The 24469-nt window shown below is 43.0% G+C and overlaps 1 protein-coding gene across 1 annotated transcript in view; it reads left to right on the forward strand.

Annotated features, from left to right (window-relative positions):
• LOC126166389 (putative carbonic anhydrase 3) overlaps window positions 1–24469 on the forward strand; it is a 594590-nt gene that overhangs the window by 416364 nt on the left and 153757 nt on the right. The window contains exon 3 of the mRNA XM_049920402.1: window positions 6505–6534. Within this exon, the coding sequence (XP_049776359.1) occupies window positions 6505–6534 (30 nt within the window). The remainder of the gene's footprint in view (window positions 1–6504; window positions 6535–24469) is intronic.

A 24469-nucleotide genomic window follows, 5' to 3' on the forward strand; every position in this document is an offset into this window, starting at 1 on the left:
TGCTGTCCTGATGCAGAACCCAAGACTTGTTCTTCCACAGTTTGGATCGCTTTTTCCTTATTTTCTGACGGAATTGAGCAAGAACCTCAAGGTAGCAATATTGATTAATAGTTTGACTTTCAGGAATCCAGTACAGATTCAAAATTCCATGAATACCGTAAAAAAAGATCGTCATCGCTTCCAGTTTTGCTTTGCTCGTTCGAACTTTTTTTACTTTCAGCGAAGTTGGGCCCTTCCAGTATATGGATTGGCGCTTAGTTTCTGGATCATAAGTGAAAAACCAAGATTCGTCACATGTTATCACTCTTTCCAAGAAATTAGTATACTTTTTAATGGTTTTTTATTCGATAGTAAAAGTTTCTGGTACCAGTTTCGCACACTCTTTCCCCGTGCTAAATTGATTGTATAAAAATTTCGCTTACCTGTTTTTTTTTTTTCAATTCCTGTAGTTTCAGTAATCGTTCGAACCCTCAACCGGCGGTCAGGTCGAATCATATTACCTACTTTTTCGACATGTTCATCCGTTTTTGATGTTCAACTGCATCCCGGGATTGAGTCAACTTCAACGTCTTCTCAGCCATCTTGGAAAGGCTCGAAACGCTCAAAACGTCGCGTGCGACATAAGCAGTCTTCGCCAAATACTTCATTACTAAAAGATAGGTTTCAGTAGTGGTTTTTCCAGGTCTTGTGTGAAACTTCACAACAGTTCATTGCTCTATTATTACAGTTATCATCTCTACGGTAAAACAAAATAACAGTTCTTACACAAACTAAGGCCAAGGCCACAGTGATTTGTCTGCATACACCAGAGATGCCTCATTTGACTGAGAAGACTTCACACTTCACAGCTTACTCTGTGACAGTGTCGGTCTCGTCCCTTTGTAGCCACACTTCGTATGTAGGAGCATCTCCGTCAAGTACATAAGAGAAACTTCAGGTGAAAAATTAAGTGTAACACCATTAATAGAACATTCATGGCGTAATAATTTTCTGTGAAATTTCTCTTACAGCAGTAACTGCTGATTTAAGATTTGAAAATAGAAATTAGGTTGAGGCCGAGGTAGAAAGAAAATTTACAACACGGATAACTTAATTAGGAAGAGCTACGTCCAGAATAGCGGTCAACAGCTATGTATACATGAATGTACACTTCCCGGTGTATGTCGATGACGAAATCTTCTCTCGGTCCATTCGGGTAACTGCGTGGAAGTTTGGCGTCTTCTGGCGAAGATGATGTGAGTGGCACTCAACGTAACGTCACGGTATTTCAACGCAGCCATCTGGATGGAACATTTCCTCAGCAATCTCTATAAAAAAAATTTATGAGATAAGCGAGTATAAATTATATTGCCAAGATATTGCAGTCAAATTTGTACATAATTTTAAATTGCATTGGGCAGTAAGACTGTGTGTATGAAGAAAACTGCGAAGTCGGTTTTTTAGTTGGTGCGTCTTCTGCTAATTCAGTCGGAGGGGCTAGCCCGCATAACTGCCACGTTAGGTTGGTTGCCTACATGGCTGGTACTACTCCTCAGCCACTGCTGTAGAGTGTGTGTGTGTGTGTGTGTGTGTGTGTGTGTGTGTGTGTGTGTGTCTAAAAGTAGGGGGTGCAACGGGGAGTATGTTTCAACCAGTGTCATGCTCTTACTGAGCACGAGTAGAACTGAAATGAGACTAGCGACAAACTAAAAATCAGAGTTGTGGACGACATACCGGTGCAGGGGGTCCACATTTTTTTCTTGGCTAATTTCGGTTGAAAATATTCGGAATTTGTTGTGGGATATCGTGTAATATTTCTGCTTCAACTCGTATAGTTTCATGAAGTTCCGATAGGCGGGGACACTATACGCAGGGTTGTTCAAAAAATGGCTCTGAGTACTATGGGACTTAACATCTGAGGTCATCAGTCCCCTAGAACTTAGAAGTACTTAAACCTAACTAACCTAAGGACATTACACACATCCATGCCCGAGGCAGGATTCGAACCTGCGGCCGTAGCGGTCGCGCGGTTCCAGACTCAAGCGCCTCGGCCACATCGGCCGGCTACGCAGGGCTGTAACGGAGGTGCCTTCCAAACAGAGAGCTGCCATTGAGTTTCTTTTGGCAGAAAACCGAAGCATCGCAGATATTCATAGTCGCTTGCAGAATGTCTACGGAGACCTGGCAGTGAACAAAAGCACGGTGAGTCAATGGGCGAGACGTTTGTCATCATCGCAACAAGGTAGCGCAGACCTGTCCGACTTCCCACGTACCGGTCGGCCGCACACAGCTCTGACTTGTGCAATGTTGCCCTGTGCAGAAGCTCCCATTAGAGGTGATCAACAGATTACAATCAGAAACTTCCGTGCTCAACATGACGTCTCTGTTGGTAGTGCTGACACACTCGGCCACCATGTGGAGTACTCAGAGGTGTGTGCCCGCTGGTTTCCTCGACACCTAACAAAACACCAGAAAGAGCAACAAAGCACCATCCCCCCTGCTTGCGCGTTACGAAGCTGATCGTGACAATTTTTGTCGAGCATTGTCACAGCAACGGAACATGCGTTCAACACTTTGAACCAGAAACAATCCACAGAGTGGCACCACACCACCTCACCTCCGAAGAAAAAGTTCAAAGCCGCATCTTCATCCGGTAAAGTCATGGTAATGATCCTCTGGAACTCTAAAGGGATTATTCTGTTTGATTTCTTCCCTCACTGTGCAACAATCAACTCTGAAGTGTATTGAAGAAACGACTTCAGGGTAATCGACTGCACAAATACGCAATGCAAGGCCTCATACAAGTCTATGCTCACCAGAAGACCTCACAAAACTTCATTGGACTGCTCTTCCTCATCCACCCTACAGCCCGGATCTCGTACCTCCTGACTTCCATCCGTTTGTCCCAATAGAGGGTGCACTCCGCGGGAAACAGTACGTGGATGATGGGGAAGTTATTGATGCAGCAAGACGTTGGCTCCGATGTGGATCATTTTAGAGAGTACCAGGCGGACATACGGGCCCTCCAAGTGAGGTGGCGCAAAGTCGTCGCATGGAACGGAGAGTATGTTGAAATTTAGGGTGCTGTAGCGAAAAGAATGCGGAATAATGTGGTGTATTGCAATCCTGAATAAAACCAATTTAGTTTCAGAAAAGAATGTGTTGCCTCACTTTTTGAACGCCTCTCGTGGAAGAAGTAAAGTAATGCTTGACGGATGAAGCATAGAGGACCTATAAAGCACACTAGCACAGGAAACAGAGCTCTCGTTATCACAATATTGCAATCCTGAATAAAACCAAACTAGTTTCACAGAAAAATGTGTTGCATTACTTATTGAACGCCCCTCATAGAAGGAAGCATAGTAGCGCATGACGGATGAAGCAAAGAGGAACTAGAAAGCATACTAGCTCAGGAAGTAGAGCGTTCATTGTCAAAATAAATCTTCTATTATGAAATATTAGCCTTAATTTGAAAAATAAATTTCTGAGAATGTACGTTGGGAGCACAGCAGAGCACGGTAGTTAATCAAGGGCTGTGGAACACCGGAAAACAAGAGGATCGAAGCGCATAGGATGTGATGTTATAGCGGGAGCTTAAAACCTGATAAAATAGGAAATGAGAAGGTTCTCTCGTCAATAGTGGCGAGGAAAGGAGATGTGGAAAACTAACTAGAAGAAGGGGCTGGATAGTGGTATGTGTATTAGAACATCGTAGAAAAATCTCCATTGTACTGTAATAAGCTGTAGACGGTAAAAATCGCACGAGAAGACAGAGATTGGGACATATCCAACAAACAATTGAGGACTTTTCAGAGGATGGCTAATCACTTCTGGACGACCTGACAACAACTGGATCACATGTGGCGGTTGTTCAGTTAAGGTAGTTGCGTCATCCAAATATCATAAAAGGTGAAGCTGTCATCAGCCCGAAGATTGGTGTGAACGCCACAATCCTTCACTAGGATGGACGCATTGGAGGTGATATGACAAAGTTTCTTACCCAACCAGTTATAGTAGATCTTCAGTTTATCATGGACTGCGAATTATGTTGAAGCTCAGCATTTTCACAATAATAAATATTACTACTGAAGAAAGAAGTGATAAATACCATAAAAATACCGGAACTAGCTGGCGATCGAACCTGACACTTTTGGAAACGCAATTTGGCACTTTTTCAGGGAGCCAGTAATTGCGTCGCCCGCAGACCAAATGCAAGCTAAATGTAATAGTGAAAGAGCCAGTTGAATCAAAGCTGCTACATGTAATAACATGTACCATCTTGTAAGAGTAAGCAACTTGTATGGGAATATGCATTTACACGTTTATTACAACTATTTTTATTTAAGAAGGCTCCTTTTTTGAATATTTACTAAGAAGAGATAATTTAATCAGGACAGGAAAACTGATGCTATCTGTAAGACATTCCCGTAGGTATATGGTAAAATAGGTTTATGCCTATGTATTCTATTGCTTTCTGTTTGGTATCATAGGTAGGATCTACAGATCTGTAGACCAGGACTGGCCAAACTACGGCCCGCAGGTGTCCAGACACTGGCCCGTGGATGTCTTTGGATTACACCATCCCCAATATGTGGAAAGTACCTGCGGATAATTTCGCCTGTAGTAACCATCGTATCGGTATAGGCATAGTTCGCATTATAGTTCACAAAACCGCAGTTTCAGTACACGAGTGGTTGTTAGCCGCACGATTGTTTGTTGTGTGGCTGGTTCGAGGACATTTTCTCAAATGGTTCAAATGGCTCTGAGCACTATGGGACTTAACATCTATGGTCATCAGTCCCCTAGAACTTAGAACTACTTAAACCTAACTAACCTAAGGACATCACACAACACCCAGCCATCACGAGGCAGAGAAAATCCCTGACCCCGCCGGGAATCGAACCCGGGAACCCGGGCGCGGGAAGCGAGAACGCTACCGCACGACCACGAGCTGCGGGCTTCTCTAATGGTTCAAATGGCTCTGAGCACTATGGGACTTAACATCTGTGGTCATCAGTCCCCTAGAACGTAGAACTACTTAAACCTAACTAACCTAAGGACATCACACACATCCATGCCCGAGGCGGGATTCGAACCTGCGACCGGAGCGGTCACGCGGTTCCAGACTGAAGCGCCTGAACCGCACGGCCACACCGGCCGGCCGACATTTTCTCACACAACTGACATGACATTCACTGGTGTCGGTTTTTGGTGCTAATTGTGATTTGCAAGTACGTGCCTCTGGCACCCCTCTCAGCTTGGTGCCCCAGACATTGCCTTGTGTCACATTGGCGTTAAACTAGCCCTTTGTGTGTGCACAATAGTGTAGTGATGTAAATAAGAAACCAATAACGCGTCCGAAATTTTTAATGTGATAGAATTTGCCTTCAAAGTCTGGCAATAACAGTGCTTTGGTAGTTCAGTTGTTTAGCGCCTTGTTGTATGGTAGGTCTCAGTTTTCTCACAGCGAACAATTATTCTAACATTTCAGTATGATTTATCATATCAAAAAGAAGATGTGGATAAGGAGTATTCAAAACAAGTATAGACAACACGGCATTATTTTTCCAGGTATCGGTGATAAAGCTGTGCGCATAATTTACATTATTAGACATCGCAGTTCTCAAATAACGTAGCCTCAAGCCGTGTCTTAACATAATATATCCTGAAGACTGTGGTGAACTTCCTGAAGATGCTAAATTATCAATTTACAGTACAGTTGAAGAAATAACATAACACCGTGACACGCTGAAGAACTGCCATCTTACTCGCTATACAAACTTAAGTTTCTATACACTCTCAGTAAACTGATTTCAATGCATAAAATAGACAAAATAATAAATTTAAACACACTTGATAGCTTAGATCGCTCTGTTAAACTCTAACTTTGTCGAATACTGGGCAGACTGCCTACTGCCATTTTCGTTCACCATTTGTAGCAAAGAAGCGAATTGCCTGTAGTGAAAACATGTAGAACTCTCCACGCAAATGCTTTGCAATTAAATTCTATTGTTTCCTGTCCGTTAGCTACACAAAACGAAGAGACATTTGGAGATTATACTGCCCTATGAATATCAGAAGATCAACTCAGTTTGGGTCTGTGTGCTCAACTTCTTGGCAACACGAGAAGAAACAGTGCTAGCAAAGTGGCGCTTTGGAAAATACACAAACATGAAAAAATAAGTGCTAGAACAATGGTGGGTAGCAAAGTTATTACTCAACTAGTATTTTTCAAATATTTCACGTTGCGCCCATAGCTCGTTTGGGCATTCGTTTTAATTTATCGAACTCGCAGCTTTTACAAATAATTTTCCTCTGTGTATATATAACTCTACCATTTACTGTCAGTTATCTTTGCGCAAGATATCAGCTTAATCAGTTGTGCCTCATTATTAGTGTAAGCTATGTAGAAAATAAGAGAGAGGATATTTTGGCGTCACATCATTTATGTATTTAAGTATATTGTCTCGTACACACTATATTCATATTTTACTGCCTCTGATAAGATTATTTTTCTTGTTGCAGGTGCTAACTGGGGATACAAAGGCTTAGATGGTAAGTAAAACATTGTTCTTTTGTTTCGTTTACTATAAAACTGGATGATTTAATGTCATTGTCTAGAAGCATAAAGTATCAGTTACAATCAATCACTTCAACGACCTCAGATACCTAATAGGTCTGCGATGAAAAATTTAAGAATAGTAAACGAGAACAAGAGTCTGGGATGGATGGAGATAGAGAACACCCTCTTATTGTAGGTGAATAACACTATAAAAATTGATAGACAGTGGTCAACTGGCTTGCACTAAACGTTCAAGCTACACGTTCAAGCTATACTTGGGAGATCCCATTATGATGTTCTCGTACAGTTTTAAAAATATAAGAACTGTTAAATAATTGAATAATAGTTGTGATTGGCTGAATCAAAAGTTCCATTTACACTGAGCACATTTATTTAGCACACAGGTAAAACTTTATACAACAGATGTCGCCCTCATTGCCTGCATCCCTTGCCTGACGCCACATAAACCAGCTAACAGTGTGTGTGTTCACTACACAGTATACAATGTCAAATATACCTCAGACCTTATGCTGAGGTATATTATTATATATTAACGTAGGTTATGACGTCTACTGTCACAATACCCCCAAAATTTTCATATGAATAAAATGAGCAGCAAAAGGTTTAAACAAGTGGCTATAAGTAGTGATGAAACGACGGATAAAATAAAATTATGGGTCGTGTTCATAGAGAAAACCGAATGACCTTATGATATTAAAATAGTGATAATGCTAATAACATGCTGAAAACACTGAACTAAAAGCCTACAAAGTAAAAATTAATAGTAGGTTTCCAGTTTATAACTACTTTCATAGTGTTCATGAAACGTATCTGTCCACTTGGTTAGTGGTAACTCCATGTCAATAATCTCTGTGGTATTCTTAGGGTTTACAGTTCAAAAAATCAAACATTTAATAACTCTTAGAGATTAAAACGGTACCTAACCGCAGTTTTTACTAAAAACATAGATTAATTCTTGAGAATACCGAAAAAATTATATTTTCTATATATCTCCATTCATGGATCTATAATAAAAACAGAGATTCCGTCTCAAACAATTTTTTTTCAGAAAAACTTCTGGTTTAAGCAGTGATAGCGAAAGATTCTTCAGAGGAGCACATATTCCAGTCATAACAAAAAATCACAATTCACTTTAGATATTTCGTGGAACCACTCTCACTGATTTCACTTAACATGTTCTTAAGTTCTTGACTGTACTGTCACACCATACTGCATTCTGTTTCCTTGTCGCACAGCACCAGAGCTGAACCTCCTCTGATTCCTTCAGTGCTCTCGTCCAGGATAGCTTGAGTTTTCTGGACACACAAATGATTCCAAATTAGCATCGAGTCTGCTGCTCACTTACTCATCACATTCATCCATTTTAGTCACTTCAGCATAACGTCAAAAATAAACTACCAAGTTCAGTTGCACTATTGTAATACAAAATTTAGAAAACTGTACAGATATTATAAAAAAATTAAATTCATCAAACTGAATGCTCAGTTGAATGCCTTAGTCTAGCCTTTGATCTCAAGAATGATGAAAATGCTGAAGTATCTAATTTATTCAGTTTATATCCTGACCCCAATAAAGAAGTATGCTGTAACATAAATGAACACTTCCTAACAAACACAATATAATCATTAATATAGCCAGGTCTACCAACGTGACTAAATACGATCTCCCATATGTCATCTGTCATCACAAAGAAACCATATTATTCTTTCAGTTCCCATTAAACAGCACCTTTTACATAATTTCAGAATAAACGAATAAAAACCATCTTTAAAATTATGAAAACAAGAGAAGGTGCCCCCCCCCCCCAAAAAACAATTCTTTAGTAAACTTTCCCAAATGCTGCAAATCAGCATCACTTAATAAAACTAAAATTCAGACGAACATACAAAAACAATTAAAAACTGGCAGTCATAATTTTTATACTCTCAGGCACTTCATCACACACTCATTTCTTATATATCTTCAAAACTGTAGACCTTCTCTGGAGCCTTTCCAGCAATTCAGATAATTGCTCCCTCTGTGTGTCAGTTATTCCCACAATCCTTTTAATTCTATCATTAATTGCACAAACCGCTTTTTGGTTATAATTCATGCCAGTTCCACAGCCCATAGTCGCCAGCAGACCAATGGCACCGTTGGACTGAAGCCACAATTTCTTTTCCTAGCAAAACCTTGTTAAATAGAGCTGTAAAACTGTTATCATGTACTTTAAATTCAAACAGTTGCCTGCTGCCGTTAATCATGACAATTACTTCTGTCATCTGTTCCATACCTAACAAAAAATTCGGACTCGGATCTGGGATTTCTTAACGTTGTTGACCAAAGCTAACATAATCTATTCCGATGTTAGAAATACCTGCCTTCTTACTGGCTTGCTTAGCTTAATTATTGTCCCATTTATCTTCACCCAAGTAATTGGCACCCCGACTAACTGAATGTGTGCTCTTACGTGATCTATAAACATTTCTGACACATCACAAACCTGACTCCGTGTATCCAGTAAAACCTCTGCTTCAAAATCAGCTAGTTTTACGTTAATCACTGGTTGTATTCTAGTTCTAATTCTCTCCTCAAGTTTCTCTTCCTCCAACAGATTCATCTTAATTTCTTCAAAATTATCTTTGTTAGCAACTGACTACTTGATAGCTTCATTACTTGCCACCACAAGAGGCTCTATTTCCAAATCATCCGCAAAAATTTTGTTATAAGTAATTATACCAGAAATATTCTGTCTTATGTTGCCTTGCAAACTTAATTTATTGGCGTCTCAGTAATTTACACATGTATTCTGGCACAGGTAAGTAAACTTTTCCTAGTCCACATGGCTGTCGATATTTCTATGTTTATTAAACCAGCTGTTCCCATCTATATTCTCATGTTCTTGCTGCAATTTATTAATTACTACATCTAAGTCACCATACCCTTAAAACTTTCATCACCAAGTTCATGTACTGTATATTCTCTCCCGTTTTCTATTAAATCACTTATGCGTGGACTTAACCTCGCTTGGTTTCACTGTATCATCTTCATTTTTCCCAACTGTTGCATCTGATTTTATGACTAGAAAGACTTCAGCCTCATTGACACTTTCTACATTATCAAAGAGACGGCTACATCATTTTCTGAATCATTACCAGCTTGATTAACATTCACTTCATTGTTAGCATAAATAAAATCATCAACAACATCAATACAAATATCAGAAACATTATCGTAAGTAATATTTTTTACTTCTGAAACCATGGAATTCTGATCTCCTCAAAATTGCACCACACTCATTTCCTCATTTACTTTCTCACATTCATTCACACTTATCTGTCTGCTGCAAACATTTATCCTCATCACTTCCTTTCAATGGTGCCAGGCTGATATACACACTACTTTCTACCCACTTAAAGACACTAACAGTATCATCTACCATGAGCTTATTACTTCCCGCCTGTTTTGCTTTCTGCTTTTATTGATATAAAAATCTTGCTAAAATTACTCTTTTCCCAAACGTCTGTCCATAAATAACATTACCACAAGTCTTGGCTGATTTTTAACTGCTGCCTGACCTTGCCCATGTTCCAATCTCGGCCTTATTCACCCCAATGTGGTCATCCAGTGGGATACCTACTGGTTTCCTGTATTTGACGCTCTGTTTCTATCTCCTTGTTGCCTTTGTTCATTGAACTTACTGTTTCCCACCCTGTCTCTTGGAATCTGTTTTTTCTGATTCCTCAAATCTCTCTTCCATGCTTGCCATGCCATGGCCTGTGCCTGTTATAGTTTTCTTTATTCCTCCTGAATCCTGTATTGCCACGCACATTTATATTTCTGTCCCCATGCTTTTCCCTTTGCCAGTTCTGCCTGCCATTCTTAAAACATACAGCACTATCCATCCTTTCTATGTTTTCTAGGAAGTTATCTTTGTCTTCATTTGGTGGATTAATTAAATCCCATTGAATATTATCAGATAGCCTTCTCTTTTATCTAGAAATAGTTAGTAATGTACGTTAATTTTTGAATTTTTCTATACAGGACACTCTCATGCTTTGTCTAACTTGTCTGCATGGTGAACTATTCAAAAACTGTTTTTAGATCCTACGTTGCTTTGCTTCTACCAATACCTGTGCAGAAATCTCTCTTCAGAATCCTCTTAGCTTATAAAATTGCCACTATTCCGATTCCCCATAATAAAGCTTCACTGTCTAACAAATGTTTCACAAATCTAATTTTATCTTCATCATTAGTCCGATTTAGTAACCTATCTTTACAACTATGGAGGAAACTATAGGATATTAGTTACCAAAAATATTGAAATTTTTCATTCCTTGATTGCTAACAAAAGGTATCATAGGAACACAGTTTACTACTCTTCCTTGCGCCAGATTTAACAACTTTATCTCCATACAGTTAATTTTTTGTGCTACATTAGCCTCCGCCATCGTTACCGTTTATTTATTTAACTGCACCTGGTTCAAGGGTTTCTAATTGACTCATAACTACATTGGTTAAAACTTAATCAGTGCTATTTTCAAGATTACATTCAAGCTTTTCTTCCAGTTTGGAAATTCTGCTCCAAACTTGCGATCTATGCTATCGATATTGTCCATAAATTCCCCATTAAATCTTACACTTTCGTTTGAATCTTTCTGTCTCTGATTTCAGCTTGTTTTCAAAGTCATTTACTCGACTGTTCCACATGCTTTCCATTACTCGAACACTATTCTTAAAGGTCATTCCCTGCTCTTTAACACTATGCATACTCTCGACCACTGGGCCATTCACTAGCAACAGCTACCAATGTTAAACTTATAGTATCAACTTTCATTCACACATGCTAGGTCGTCGTATACAAATCTCATTGTCTGAAGATCCGTTATCACTGGTGACTCTGCTCTCACAAAACTGTCTGAATTATTCGTTTTCGTACGTTTTCTGAACATAAAGTATGTAAAAGGAACACAACGCTACACAGGGCAGTTCTCATTTTGCCATTTTTACTTAACATTCCATGATGAACTGGTTATCGGCGCCTCCTGTGTCATCAGAGCATAACTGTGGTGGATGGGTATGGCTTATGGCGCAAGCATAATGTGGTCCCTGTCATGTGCACCATCTGTGTGTCGCCAAGCTGGAGACTGGCTTGATATGTGGTGCCCTCTTTATATATAGCCGTGCACCGTGTCCAACGGCCGACAAAGCGTAGCACTGGCCTGCCAAAGTAAACAAAACAAAAAAAGCTAGTCGATACAAAGCAGTAGGTCGATGAAGTCAGAGACGCTCAAGGAAAATGTATTAGGAGTAATATGAGTTCACACCGGAACTGGCCTAACCCTGATGCATATGATGATGATGACTTGTGAAGTCCATTTGCTTCTCTTGATGTGAAAGACTATTACACTAAATCAGTTATGACGGCATTCCGAAACTTTCCAAGGTCTTTAGCGACACAGAGACCTGAACATTCGCGTACATTCCGGTGGTGTAAACGGATAAACGGGTGTTAGTGTGACAGTATTCCAGACACGATGATTCCGTAATTATGTTACAAACTTCCAGGGATGATGGATAAGGATGAATTGATCAATTTGAGATAAAGGACCGTAGTGCGGAAACGACCGAATAGAAAGGTATAAGCGAAAACTTGTTTAAATTCCGGCTTAGCTTCGTGCAGCATTCAGATTAAGGAGCCACAACTTTCGAAACCTGGTCATGATTTACAGACTTCTCACTGAATACCCCCAATACCCTCAGATAATTTCCGCTGTTGATGGACTAGTAACGGCGCACATAACTTCTAAAGACAGACCGAAAATCTTAGATTTACCTGCACAGGTTTCACAAGCTGCTGTATTTACAACCGTGATTCGCAATGGCGTCCCCCAGAGTCAATGCAGGCATGACATGGTCGCACGATGTACTGTCATACCCATTTTAATATCCCCGGTGTCGTCTGTAGAGTGTCGCAGGCAGCGAGAACACTTTCCAGGAAATCCTCTTCAGCCTCGACAGACGCCTCGTACATAATATTTTTCCCATGGCCCTACAAGAAGAAATTAAGTGGGGTGAGATCAGGTGAACGTACTGACCACGAAACAAGGTCTCCTCTGCTTATCAATTTTCAGGGAATGTCTTATTCAGCTGTTAAAGAACGTCGGTATAGAGTCGGGTGATAGTTATCATGTTGGGAACACATCCATTGACGAATAACAGGTAGAATATGTTCCAGGAATTTGGGTAGTATGTCCCTGATAAACACTGTGTACACTGGTGTATTTAAGCAGAAAGGAAGCAGAAACGGCTTTAGTATGTAATCATTAACTATAAAGGAACGGCCCTAGTACGTAATCGGTGACTATACATGCCCACACGTTGACTGATAATTTGTGTTGATGGCTCTTCACAGCTGCAGTGTGGGAATTCCCATCGGCCCAAACATGACTATTGCGACTATTTACCATTTCGTCTCTGGTGAAACAGGCTTCATCCACGAAAAAGGAATATGCAGAAAAATGAGGACCAACTGTAAAGCGCTGCGAGGAACGTTGGCAAAACACGGCACAAGGTCCAAAGTCGGCAGAAGTAAAAACATGCACTTTCTGTGATTGCTAGAGGTACAGCTGCATTTACCGCAGTATTCGCCAAATAGCACTGTGAAACATTCATGTCAAGTGCAACTGATCCTCATCCATTCGAGCAAGTACTGTACCTTCTATGTCGGGAGTCCGTCTAGTTCGTCGTTCTCCTCGGTCGTTGTACTGTGGTACCGTTTGTCGTATTTCACTTCATCGTTGGAACAGTTTTAGAAACATTGTGAACCGGATGTCTTCTATATGGATATTTCGTTCTACACAACATTTCCGCTTCTCTACTGCCCCCATTTGCCTGGACAAACACGAAAATCATGTCTGCATGTTTCTTCTCCGGTACAATCCATTTCATTAGGGGTGATCGACGTTAGTGCTTCAGCTTGTAGAAACAGACTGCAGTCAACTACAATACAGACATTGTACACCAGGACTGCTCATGTCAGTACACATTAAGCCATCTGCATTAGTTTAGCGAAGTTATTATCTCGACCTCTGCACCTAACTGCCTGTCGAGATTGCCTACCCTACAATCCTAGCAATAACAGTACTGGTACACTGCGGTGACAGAAGTAATGGGATACCCCTTAATATCGTATCGGATGTCCTTTCGTAAGGTATAGTACAACAACTCGACGTGCCATGAACTCAAAACGTCATTGGAAGCCTTCTGCAGAGAGATGAGCCAAGCTAGTTCTACAGTGATCCATAATTGCGAAAGGGTTGGCGGTGCAGGATTTTGTGCACGAACTAAACTGTCGATTATGTCTCACAAATTTTCGATGTGATTCATGTCCGACGATCCGGATGGCCAAATCATTCGTTCGAATTGTCCAGAATGTTCTTCAAACCAATCGCGAACAATTGTGGCCCGGTGACTTGGCGCATTGGCATCCATAAAACTTCCATCGTCGTTTGGGAACATGAAGTCCATGAATGGCTGCAGATGCTCTCCAAGTAGCCGAACATAACCATTTCCAATAAATGATCGCTTCAGATGGGCCAGATAACCTAATCCGTACCATATAAACGTAGCCTACACCATTATGGAGCCATCGCCAGCTTGCACAGTGCCTTGTTGACAACTTCGGTCCATGTTTTGTGAGGTCTGCGCCACACTCGCACCCCACCATCAGCTCTTACCAACTGAAATCGGGGCTCATCTGACCAAGCAACGGTTTTCCAGTCGCCTAGGGTCCAACCGATATGGTCACGAGCCCAGGAGAGGCGCTGCAGTTGATGTGCTCTTAGCAAAGCCACTCATGGTGCTCGTCTATTGCCATACCCATTAACGCCAAATTCGCCGCACTGTCGTAGCGGATACGTTCGTCGTACGTCCCACATTGATTTTTGTGGTTGTTTCCGCAGTGTTACTTGTCTGTTAGCGCTGATAACACTACAAAAACGCCGCTGCACCCGGTCGTTAAGCAAAGGCCGTCGGCCACTGCGTTGTCCTTGGTGAGAAATAATGCCTGAAATTTGGTATTCTCAGCACGATCTCGGAATATTGAATTTCCTCGCTATTTCAGAAATGGAATGCCGGCCAGAGTGGCCAAGCGGTTCTAGGCTCTACAGTCTGGAACCGCGCGACCGCTACGGTCGCAGGTTCGAATCCTGCCTCCGGAATGGATGTGTGTGATGTCCTTAGATTAGTTAGATTTAAGTAGTTCTAAGTTCTAGGGGACTGATGACCTCAGAAGTTAAGTCCCATAGTGCTCAGAGCCATTTGAACCATCAGAAATGGAATGTTCCATGCGTTTAGCTACAACTACCATTCCACGTTCAAAGTCTATTGATTACTGATACCGACATGATTAATAGAATGGATGCACTTAAATAATTGCTCACAACAACTAATCTTTATCCACACGAACTGTTTCGACATTCATCGCCATTGTCATGTACGTCTGGACTGATGTGACGTAGTGGATTGTCTTGTAACTGTCACTGTTTTGATAAGATGGTCAATTACGTAAATACAGGGTGTGTTACGAAAGACACCCGGGAGGGGTCCGCGGTTCGCGCGGCGCGTTTGCCGGCTGTTGCCGCTGCGTCTGCCGGTTGTCGCTAGGTGTAGTTCTCGGGCACCAATATCTTGTGCGGCACCCCTACATTGTGCGACTGAGTGTACTGGTGTTTTCTTTTGAGCTTTTTTGTCAACTTTAATCGCTTCAAATGTTTTTGCTAGATGTCATTATTACAACTGCGTCGAGTCCGGGGCTTTCCCTGCCGGTATGTCGCTGTGCCCGGACCTCAGACAGAACGTGTCTTCTACAATGTGCGACCGAGTGTTTGGGTGTTTTGTTTTGAGTTTCCTATCGATTTTCTATTCTGAATAGTATACACTAATGATAGCGAGTGTTTCTTTTGTTGAACTGTGCAAAAACAGAATCGTGTGTGGAATGTCGGCTTGAATTAGTACAAAAATTTCCCGGTGTGTTTCCAATGATTCGACGACACGCAGATTAGTGAAGAAATTTCAAGAGTACATGATAATTAATCGAAACCCTCAGCTGCCGACAGGTGTTGTTGATATACCTCAATGGGGACAGCTGAAAATGTGTGCCCCGACTGGGAAGCGTGCAAGGGTAAGTCCCTGCAGTCGCGCTATTCATCTGTGTCCTCGGTGGCTCAGATGGATAGAGCGTCTGCATGTAAGCAGGAGATCCCGGGTTCATGTCCCGGTCGGGGCACACATTTTCAGCTGTCCCCATTCAGATATATCAACAACACCTGTCAGCAGCTGAGGGTTTCGATTAATTATCATTTATTCTAGAGAAGCTGCACGGTCATCAATGGTATCTGTTCTTTCGGGAACAGTTACTATCTTCATATAAATTTCAAGAGACTGGATCTGTGTTACACAAACGAAGGCCTAGAGAACCTAGTGTTTCAACCAAAAATAAATTAGACGAGAAAGCGGTAGCCTTGCAAACGATCCAGAGAAAATCTCTGCGCCGTTTGGCGCTTCAAGCTGGCGTGTCAAGAACGTCTGCTCACAGAGCTGTGCACAAACTGAAATTGATACCATACAAAATAACCGTAGCGCATCGGCTGAGGAACTCAAATACTGTTGCTCGACGTCGTTATTGCAACTGGCTGTTACAATCCGTGCATGATGGGGAAGTTGATTCTATTTCTGATGAAGCATGGTTGCATTTGTAAGGGTACGTAAATTCTCGCAATAGTTGAGGTCGGAGCTCCGAAAATCCTCATGAATTACAAAAACCTCTACATGACGTGAAAGCAAGCAATTAGTGCAATACGAATTATTGGACCAATCTTTTTCCAGGAAAGAACAGGATCTGATAGCTTTGTAAGCAATATACAGCATCCTCTTTTTTTTAAGAACTAACACCTAAAGAAATGATGTACGATTATTTCATGCAAGACAACACATCGTCAATGCTTCTATGACAACAATACGAAATATTTTTTTATGGCAGGATAGTTGACTGGCCTCCTCGTTCTCCAGATCTAAATCCGTGTAATTTTTAACTTTGGGAAACGTTAAAACACAAGATGTATGCAACCAACCCCAAACACTCCAAGAGTTGGAAGACAGGGTTCGGCTAGTCATTTCCCAGATTTCGGCAGCCGGAATTCGTGAAGTGTTTGCTAAAGTGTTCAGGAGATGTCAGGCTGCCCATACCACAGAGTAACACGATTATGAGCACCTATCGTAAATAAAGATAAGCTTAGTTTAACTCAGGGGAAGCGCGCGCAAGTTATTGTCCGAGAGACGGGCGACGGAGGCAGGCGGTTGCTGTGGCGGAGGTCGGTGGCCTTGCCGCGCGACCCGTGGACCCCTCCTGGCCGTCTTTCGTGAGGCACCCTGTGTATTGAAATTAAATGTTAATTGCAGTGTGTCAGTAGTTTGGCAGTTCCACTCTTACGATGTCGTCACACCGTAATTAACATTTATTCTCAATATATTTACGTCATTTACCATCTTATTGAAACAGTGACAGTTATAAGACAGTCCACTAAAGACGTAACTAGCACGTCACATCAGTTGAAACGTCTCCTTAGAACAGTTATACATGACTGTGCTTAAACTGACACACAATATTTTTAGCACAACGCAATCTGACTTTCAATAATCCCTACAAAATAATGGCCCTGACTAACATTAACCTATACCTTTCACAAATCACTTGCCTCACAAAAATCTTCGTTACTCGAACTACTGCAATACAGCGAGCGCGACTACTGCCAGCTAAATGAAAGATTCAAACTACTGAAGGCACTAATTACTGATAGGCATAGTTAGCAAATGAAAGATTTCGATAGAGAACAAACAATGTATTTACCTTAATAGTGTTCAAAAGTCATAATATATATAGCAGTTCATGACATCCATTCTTACAAATGTACTGTTTCTGATGGACACACGTCCAGATCATCCGCTCTCAAACATCCGCCATCTCACTTCCCCACATCCACCTCTGCTGGCGGCTCACCTCCAACTGCGCAACGCTAAGCGCTGTTAACATCCAGCTGCCCAACACTACAATGGCGAGTATTACAACAATGCCAACCAGCCACTGACTGCACACAGCACAGCCAGTGATTTGCATACAGAGCGCTACGTGGCGTTACCAATATAACCTAAACAGCCTACTTACACAGTCTAGACGGCGATAAATGCCGAAACAGCCCGTCGTGAATATAGATTAGTTATTATAAGCAGCTATTTTGGTGCATCTGTCCTAATAATCATGTCTTTATCAGTTATACACTGAAGAGCCAAAGAAACTGGTACATCTGCCTGGTATCGTGTAGGGCCCACGCGAGCACGCAGAAGTGTCTCAGCACAACGTGGCATATACTCGACTGATGTCTGAAGTAGTGCTGGCGGAAACTGACACCGAGAATCCTACAGGGCTGTCCATAAATCCGTAAGAATACAGCGGGTTGGAGATATCTTCAGCACGTTGCTAGGCATCCCATATGTGCTCACTAATGTTCATATCTGGGGAGTTTGGTGGCCAGCGAAAGTGTTTAACCTCAGTTCCTGGCATCACTACGTAGCAATTCTGGACGTGTGGGGTGTCGCATTGTTCTGCTGGAATTGCCCAAGTCCTTGGGAAATCACAATGGACATGAATGGATGCAGGTGATCAGACAGGATTCTTACGTACGTGCCATCTGTCAGAGTCGTATCAGGGGTCTCATATCACTCAAACTGCGTACGCCCCACACCATTACAGAGCCTCCACCTGCTTGAAAAGTCCCATGGATTCATGAGGTTGTCTCCGTAACTGCATACCTCCATCCGGTCGATATAATTTGAAACGAGACTCATCGGACCGGTCAACATGTTTCCAGGCTCAACAGTCCAATGTCGGTGTTGACAGGCCCACGCGAGTCGTAAAGCTTTGTGTCGTGCAGTCATCAGGGGTACACGAGCGGGCTTTCGGCTCGGAAAGCCCATATCAATGATAGTTTGCACGCTGCCACTCGTTGATGGCCCGGCATTGAAATCTGCAGTAGTTTGCGAAAGGATTGCACTTCTGTCACGTTGAACGATTCTCTTCAGTCGTCGTTGGCCCGGTTCTTTCAGGATGTTTATCCGGCCGCAGCGATGTCGGAGATTTGATGTTTTACCGGATTCCTGATATTCATGGTACACTCGTGAAATGGTCGTACGGGAAAATCCCCACTTCATTGCTATCTTGGAGTTGCTGTGTCCCATCGCTCGCCCGGCGACCATAACACCACTTTCAAAATTACTTAAATCTTGATAACCTACCATTATAGGTAGCAGTAACCTATCTAATAACTGTGCCAGGCACTTGTCTTCTATAGGTGTTGCGGATCGCAGCGCCGTATTATGCCTGTTTACATATCTCTGTATTTGAATACGCATGGCCGGCCGGGATAGCCGAGCGGTTCTAGGCTCTTCACTCCAGAACCGCGTGACTGCTACGGTCGCAGGTTCGAATCCTGCCTCGGGCATGGATGTGTGTGATGTCCTTAGGTTAGTTAGGTTTAAGTAGTTCTAAGTTCTAGGGGACTGATGACCTCAGATGTTAAGTCCCATAGTGCTCAGAGCCATTTGAACTATTTTTGAATACGTATGCCTGTATCAGTTTCTTTGGCGCTTCAGTGTGTATTATATTGCTGGCCCGAAAGAAGGAAGAAAATCTGTTAATTCCCGTCGAGAGGCCATAATCACGTCGACAATTTTTTATATGAATCACTGAAATACAAATAACAGCTCCGCCAATGCACTACTAATGTACGCGATGCCAACGCCATCTTTGTATGTGCATATCGCTATCGTGCGACTTTTTGTCTCCACAGTGTACATGTATTCCACCGACAGAGGTATCAGAACGAGTTTCGCTTTTTAACTTTCAACTTGTTTCCGGACCAGGTTCCCTTAACTCAAATTGATGCATTTACTCTTCTCCATCACCCCTGAAAGTTTGTAACATCATCACAGAAGCACCGCATACTCAACGGACAACACGTAACAGACTTTGCCCCCTCTGTCGTGAGGTAACCTTCACTTAGACGCTGAGCATTCACAGACGGGTGCGGTGTGTGCATACGGGAAGCGAGCAACACCCATTGTCAATGCAGGGAGCGGTCGCCTTCCGCTTGCTATGCTCGCGTATCGGCAGGTCGTAAACTGTGCGAGCGACAGGAATGGTGCGAAAGCGAACCTTCGCGCCGAATCTACATTAGGGCGTGACTGTCGCGTCAGCAAAATCTGTACCCGCCCCGCGTCGCCTTGGTTTACTGCAGGGCGGAGCGGGTTCCGGTCGCCGAGACGGCGCCAGGCACTTCCTCATTTAACTATCCGGTTGCACGATGAGTCACGCTTCTAGCAATGGGCTCCTAATGCGAGACTCATTGCATTTCGTGCCCTTGATACCTTAAGATCGATTCGTGTCAAGTTTTGTAATGAAGACGTGCATTCTAACAAAACGAGGGTTCGCCATAGGTTATAACGTCAACAGAGAAATTTAAGTACAGGGGGTGGAAAAAATGTTGTGACCTGACGAAACTACAGTCGTCCGATATTAGCTACAGGTTCTTTGATTCCTCTGGGATATGGCTGATCGGAACTACAACATTTGAAATATTAGTTCACTCTATTACAAGAATGATAAAAAGATGTACTTAACTTTCTACAGTCCATTGCCACAAGAATGTATAGTACATTTACAGCTGTAACTGGTGTTCTAACTATAGGACGTTGACTGCTCTTCATCGGAGGTCACATACTGAGGCAGAGTGGGTCAGTGCTAGGCCCTATATCGACCTCCGTGCGATGGCGGATTGCAGCGATGTAGTCGACCTCCGTGCGATGGCGGATTGCAGCGATGCATCGCTAATGTCTGTGGTATCGATGCACGTTGCCGATTTTGGTGTGGCACCACGATGTTTGGACGATATCACAAAAAAAGTAGAAACACCAAAAACACAACGCCTTACCATACCTAATACGGTGTAGGAAAACCGTTGGCATTCGAAACAGCATCCGGGAATCTTGGCATTGATGGAGGTGGAAAGCGATCACGCACACTTTTGTCCAAAGTAGACCACAAGGACTCAATAAGATTGAGACCTGGTGACTGTGGTGCCCAAGATAGATGCGTCACTTATCTTTCTACTCACAAAACCACTCCTGGACAAAGCGAGCTGTGTGATCAGGGTCCCTGTCGTCTTGGAATACGGCATCGCTATTGGGGAACAAAAATTGCACCATGGGATGGATCTCATGAGCCAAAATGATCACATAATACTTGACAGTGACGCGACTCCCGGGACTGCTACGGTCGCAGGTTCGAATCCTGCCTCGGGCATGGATGTGTGAGATGTCCTTAGGTTAGTTAGGTTTAAGTACTTCTAAGTTCTAGGGGACTTATGACCTAAGATGTTGAGTCCCATAGTGCTCAGAGCCATTTGAACCAGTGACGCGACTTTGCAGAGTAACCTTGTGCCAATAGAATCATCCCCGAACGCGCACCAAGTTCAGCCTTCCAACGTAAATTCGGTAAGAGTTGGAAACAGAGTGCATGAAGACTCATGCGACCAGATGATTTCCTTCCCTTGCTCCATAGCCCAGGTTTTAAGGATTCGGCACCACGTTTTCCTGTTATGAGTAGTTGGATTGGATTCGATTGTTTGGGGGAAGAGACCAAACAGCGAGTTCATCGGTCTCATCGGATTAGGGAAGGACGGAGAAGGAAGTCGGCCGTGCCCTTTCAAAGGAACCATCCAGGCATTTGCCTGGAGCGATGTAGGGAAATCACGGAAAACCTAAATCAGGATGGCCGGACGCGGGGTTGAACCGACGTCCTCCCGAATGCGATTCCAGTGTGCTAACCACTGCGCCACCTCGCTCGGTATATGAGTAGTTGTATCACTGATGAGTGCTTTTGGAATTCCAGATCGCCCCGCAATTTCCTGTTTGTGGGGCTCCCTTTATGTTGTTTTGGTGTAGACAGGGTTCGTGAATGCGACATTTAGTCCTGCAGTGTGACTTTTCCATCTGTCGTCCCCTTATTTTTCGTCACAATCCTCTTCAATGGCCGTCCGTCACGTACACTCAATACGAACTTTCACCCTCTTTGCGACATAGCGGATGATGTTCTTCCGCTTTCTGTGTATGCCGTATAGATCTTCGATATGGTGGCTCATGAAACGCCAAACTCGTCGACTCACTTGGTTGCGTAAGCACCCTCCAAACGACCACCAATTATTTGACCAATTTCGAATTCACTTAGTTCCGATATAGTGCGCTCACAATTAAACACAACACTGTTCTGACCACGACTGACGCCTTCAGTATATTGAGGACATTGCACAGGTGCCGTCAGTGGTCAAATACAGCATATCCGAAAAGTCTTTCCCTGATTACATAAATTGATAACTAAGGCTAGAAGTAAGATACAAATGTGAAACTGGTGTCTAATTGTTTATAACTTATAATTTTTTTTCAAACATTAGTAAACTTCCACATGAGCACCCTTGGTAGCACGTAGCACATCTAGGCGATATTCAATTTCCGTCCACAAATTAGCCAACATCACTGGAGGGATCGATTCAACGACTGTGGTTATCCGTTGCCGCACGGTTTCAAGGTCTGGTACACGTGTTCGGTAAACCTCGTCCTTAACATAACCCGATAAAAAGAAGTCTAATGGGGTTACGTCAGGAGAGCGTCGAGGCCAAACCGTTGGCCCATCACGACCAATCCATCGCCCAGGAAAGGTCATATCGAGATAGGCACGGACGTCCAAACCCCAATGAGGCGGTGCACCGTCTTGCTGAAACAAGACATCGGGGTGATACTGAAGCAGCTGAGGAACAGCACACAGTTGCAACATGTCCAGATACACTGCAGATGTGATGGTAGCCTCAGCGAAGAAGAATGACCCGATAATTTGATCGTGCTATAGCGCGCACCAAACATTCACCTTTGGACTGCTTCTGGTGCACTCTATGACCTCGCCAGGGGTTGTGAGCCCCAAATGCGCGCATTATGGCGATTCACTACTCCACTGACAAAAAAGGTCGCTTCGTCGGAAAAGGCAATTCGTCTAACCATCATCGTCCTCAATGCGTGATAGCATTTCGACCGCAAAGTCATATCGACGTTTACTGTCATTTGGCAACAAGCCTGAACGATTTGCGCTTTGTATGCACGAAACAATAAACGTTTGTGTAAAATGTCATGGAGAGAGCTTTTTGGCATCTGAAATTCACGTGAGGCCCTGCGCACCGATTTCTTCAGACTTCGCAGAAAAGACTGCCTTACAGCTTCCACCCTGTCTGCTGAGGTTCTGGTCGACCAGACCTCGGAAGGTCAGCAACCGATCCTGTTAATGCTCTTGACATCAAGTGGATTCCTTCAAAATGTTGTCTGGAAGTGTCTCTGCACTGTGGTTGGTGATCGTGTCTCATGGTACCACAGGAGACACTGTGCCTTCTCCTGATTGGTTAATATGGCTTCTTGGGCACTGCACCTCATCCACTCCTTTCGTACTACGAACCTAAAACAGAAAAAAAACTTTGATAGTTGTAAACAATTCGACACAAGTTTCATATTTTTATCTTACTTCTAGCCTGAGTTATCAATTTATGTAATCAGGGAAAGTCTTTTCGGACACCCTGTACAACAGTGCAACCTGCAGGCTTGGCTATCATCTGCATTTACGTTCAAGCATGCATTTACTGCGCTGTGTCCATAAGTATGCCCAGTCCCTGTAACTATTCGTTCGTTCAACTGTAGCCTTAGTACACACTGAAAATCCTGGTACATATCACGCTGCTGGACGATCCTGAACAAAATGGTGCAACCTACTGATGAAGCGGAGAATCGTCCAGTATTCCGGGAACAACGCTGCAATAATCGATGCTGAGATGTTGGAAATTTATGGCAACAATGAACACAGTGTTTAGATAGGACAGATCCGTCCTTGGAGCAGGGTGGGGCAGCTGTGAGGCACGATTGTGCGAGCAGTCGATGGAGGCGAGGTGGAAGCCCCAGAGGCTCCAGAGAAAGGCAGTTGCAGATGTAACAAGTTCTTTTATTGACGCTTGATACATTGTGTTTATGGCTGGCTGGCCACTGAATTCCTCTGGGCTGACCGCCTCCACACCCCGCATTGCTGTCACTGGACTACACTGCAACTATAATCCGTTCATCATAAGAATAAACCTGATGTAAACATTGCAATAGGCATTCTTCCGCGTTTACTGGAACCTCATTGGATTTCCGTTTGACGTGGTACTGCAGCCAAGCTGTGTAGCGTACTTTCAAGTACGATACTAAGGGTACGTTTTGTGCTGTGCGTTACGCGCACACCGACTTAGCGATAATACGGGACAACAGCTTTACCGGCATACTTAACTTGGACAGCACTGGCCGGTCAGCTGGTACAGCTAGCCTGCAGTGACGTGGCCAGCTACAGTTCACACGCAAAAAGAGACGAGCAGAGGGGCAATACAGCTTCGAATATCTTTTTAAGTTTTAAGCAGAATGAAATAAGAAATGGTTCAAATGGCTTTAAGCACTATGGGACTTAACACCTGAGGTCATCAGTCCCCTAGACTTAGAACTACTTAAACCTAACTAACCTAAGGACATCACATGCTTGCGGCGTCCAGGTCACTGTGCGCCACGTTTTATTGGATTGCGTTTTATTTTCTGACCAGCGGGTCGCGGTTGACTTGCCAGCGGACCTGCCATCTCTTTTAGGCAACACTCGGACGAATGTGGCTAAAGTTTTAAAGTTCTGTGCCCTGTCAAATATTTTTACAAAGGTTTTAGGGAGAGGATTTTAATTTGCTCACTGTGTGACAAGCTCGC

Source organism: Schistocerca cancellata, chromosome 1 (genome assembly GCF_023864275.1).
Source record: "Schistocerca cancellata isolate TAMUIC-IGC-003103 chromosome 1, iqSchCanc2.1, whole genome shotgun sequence".
In the NCBI taxonomy this organism is placed as follows: domain Eukaryota; kingdom Metazoa; phylum Arthropoda; class Insecta; order Orthoptera; family Acrididae; genus Schistocerca; species Schistocerca cancellata.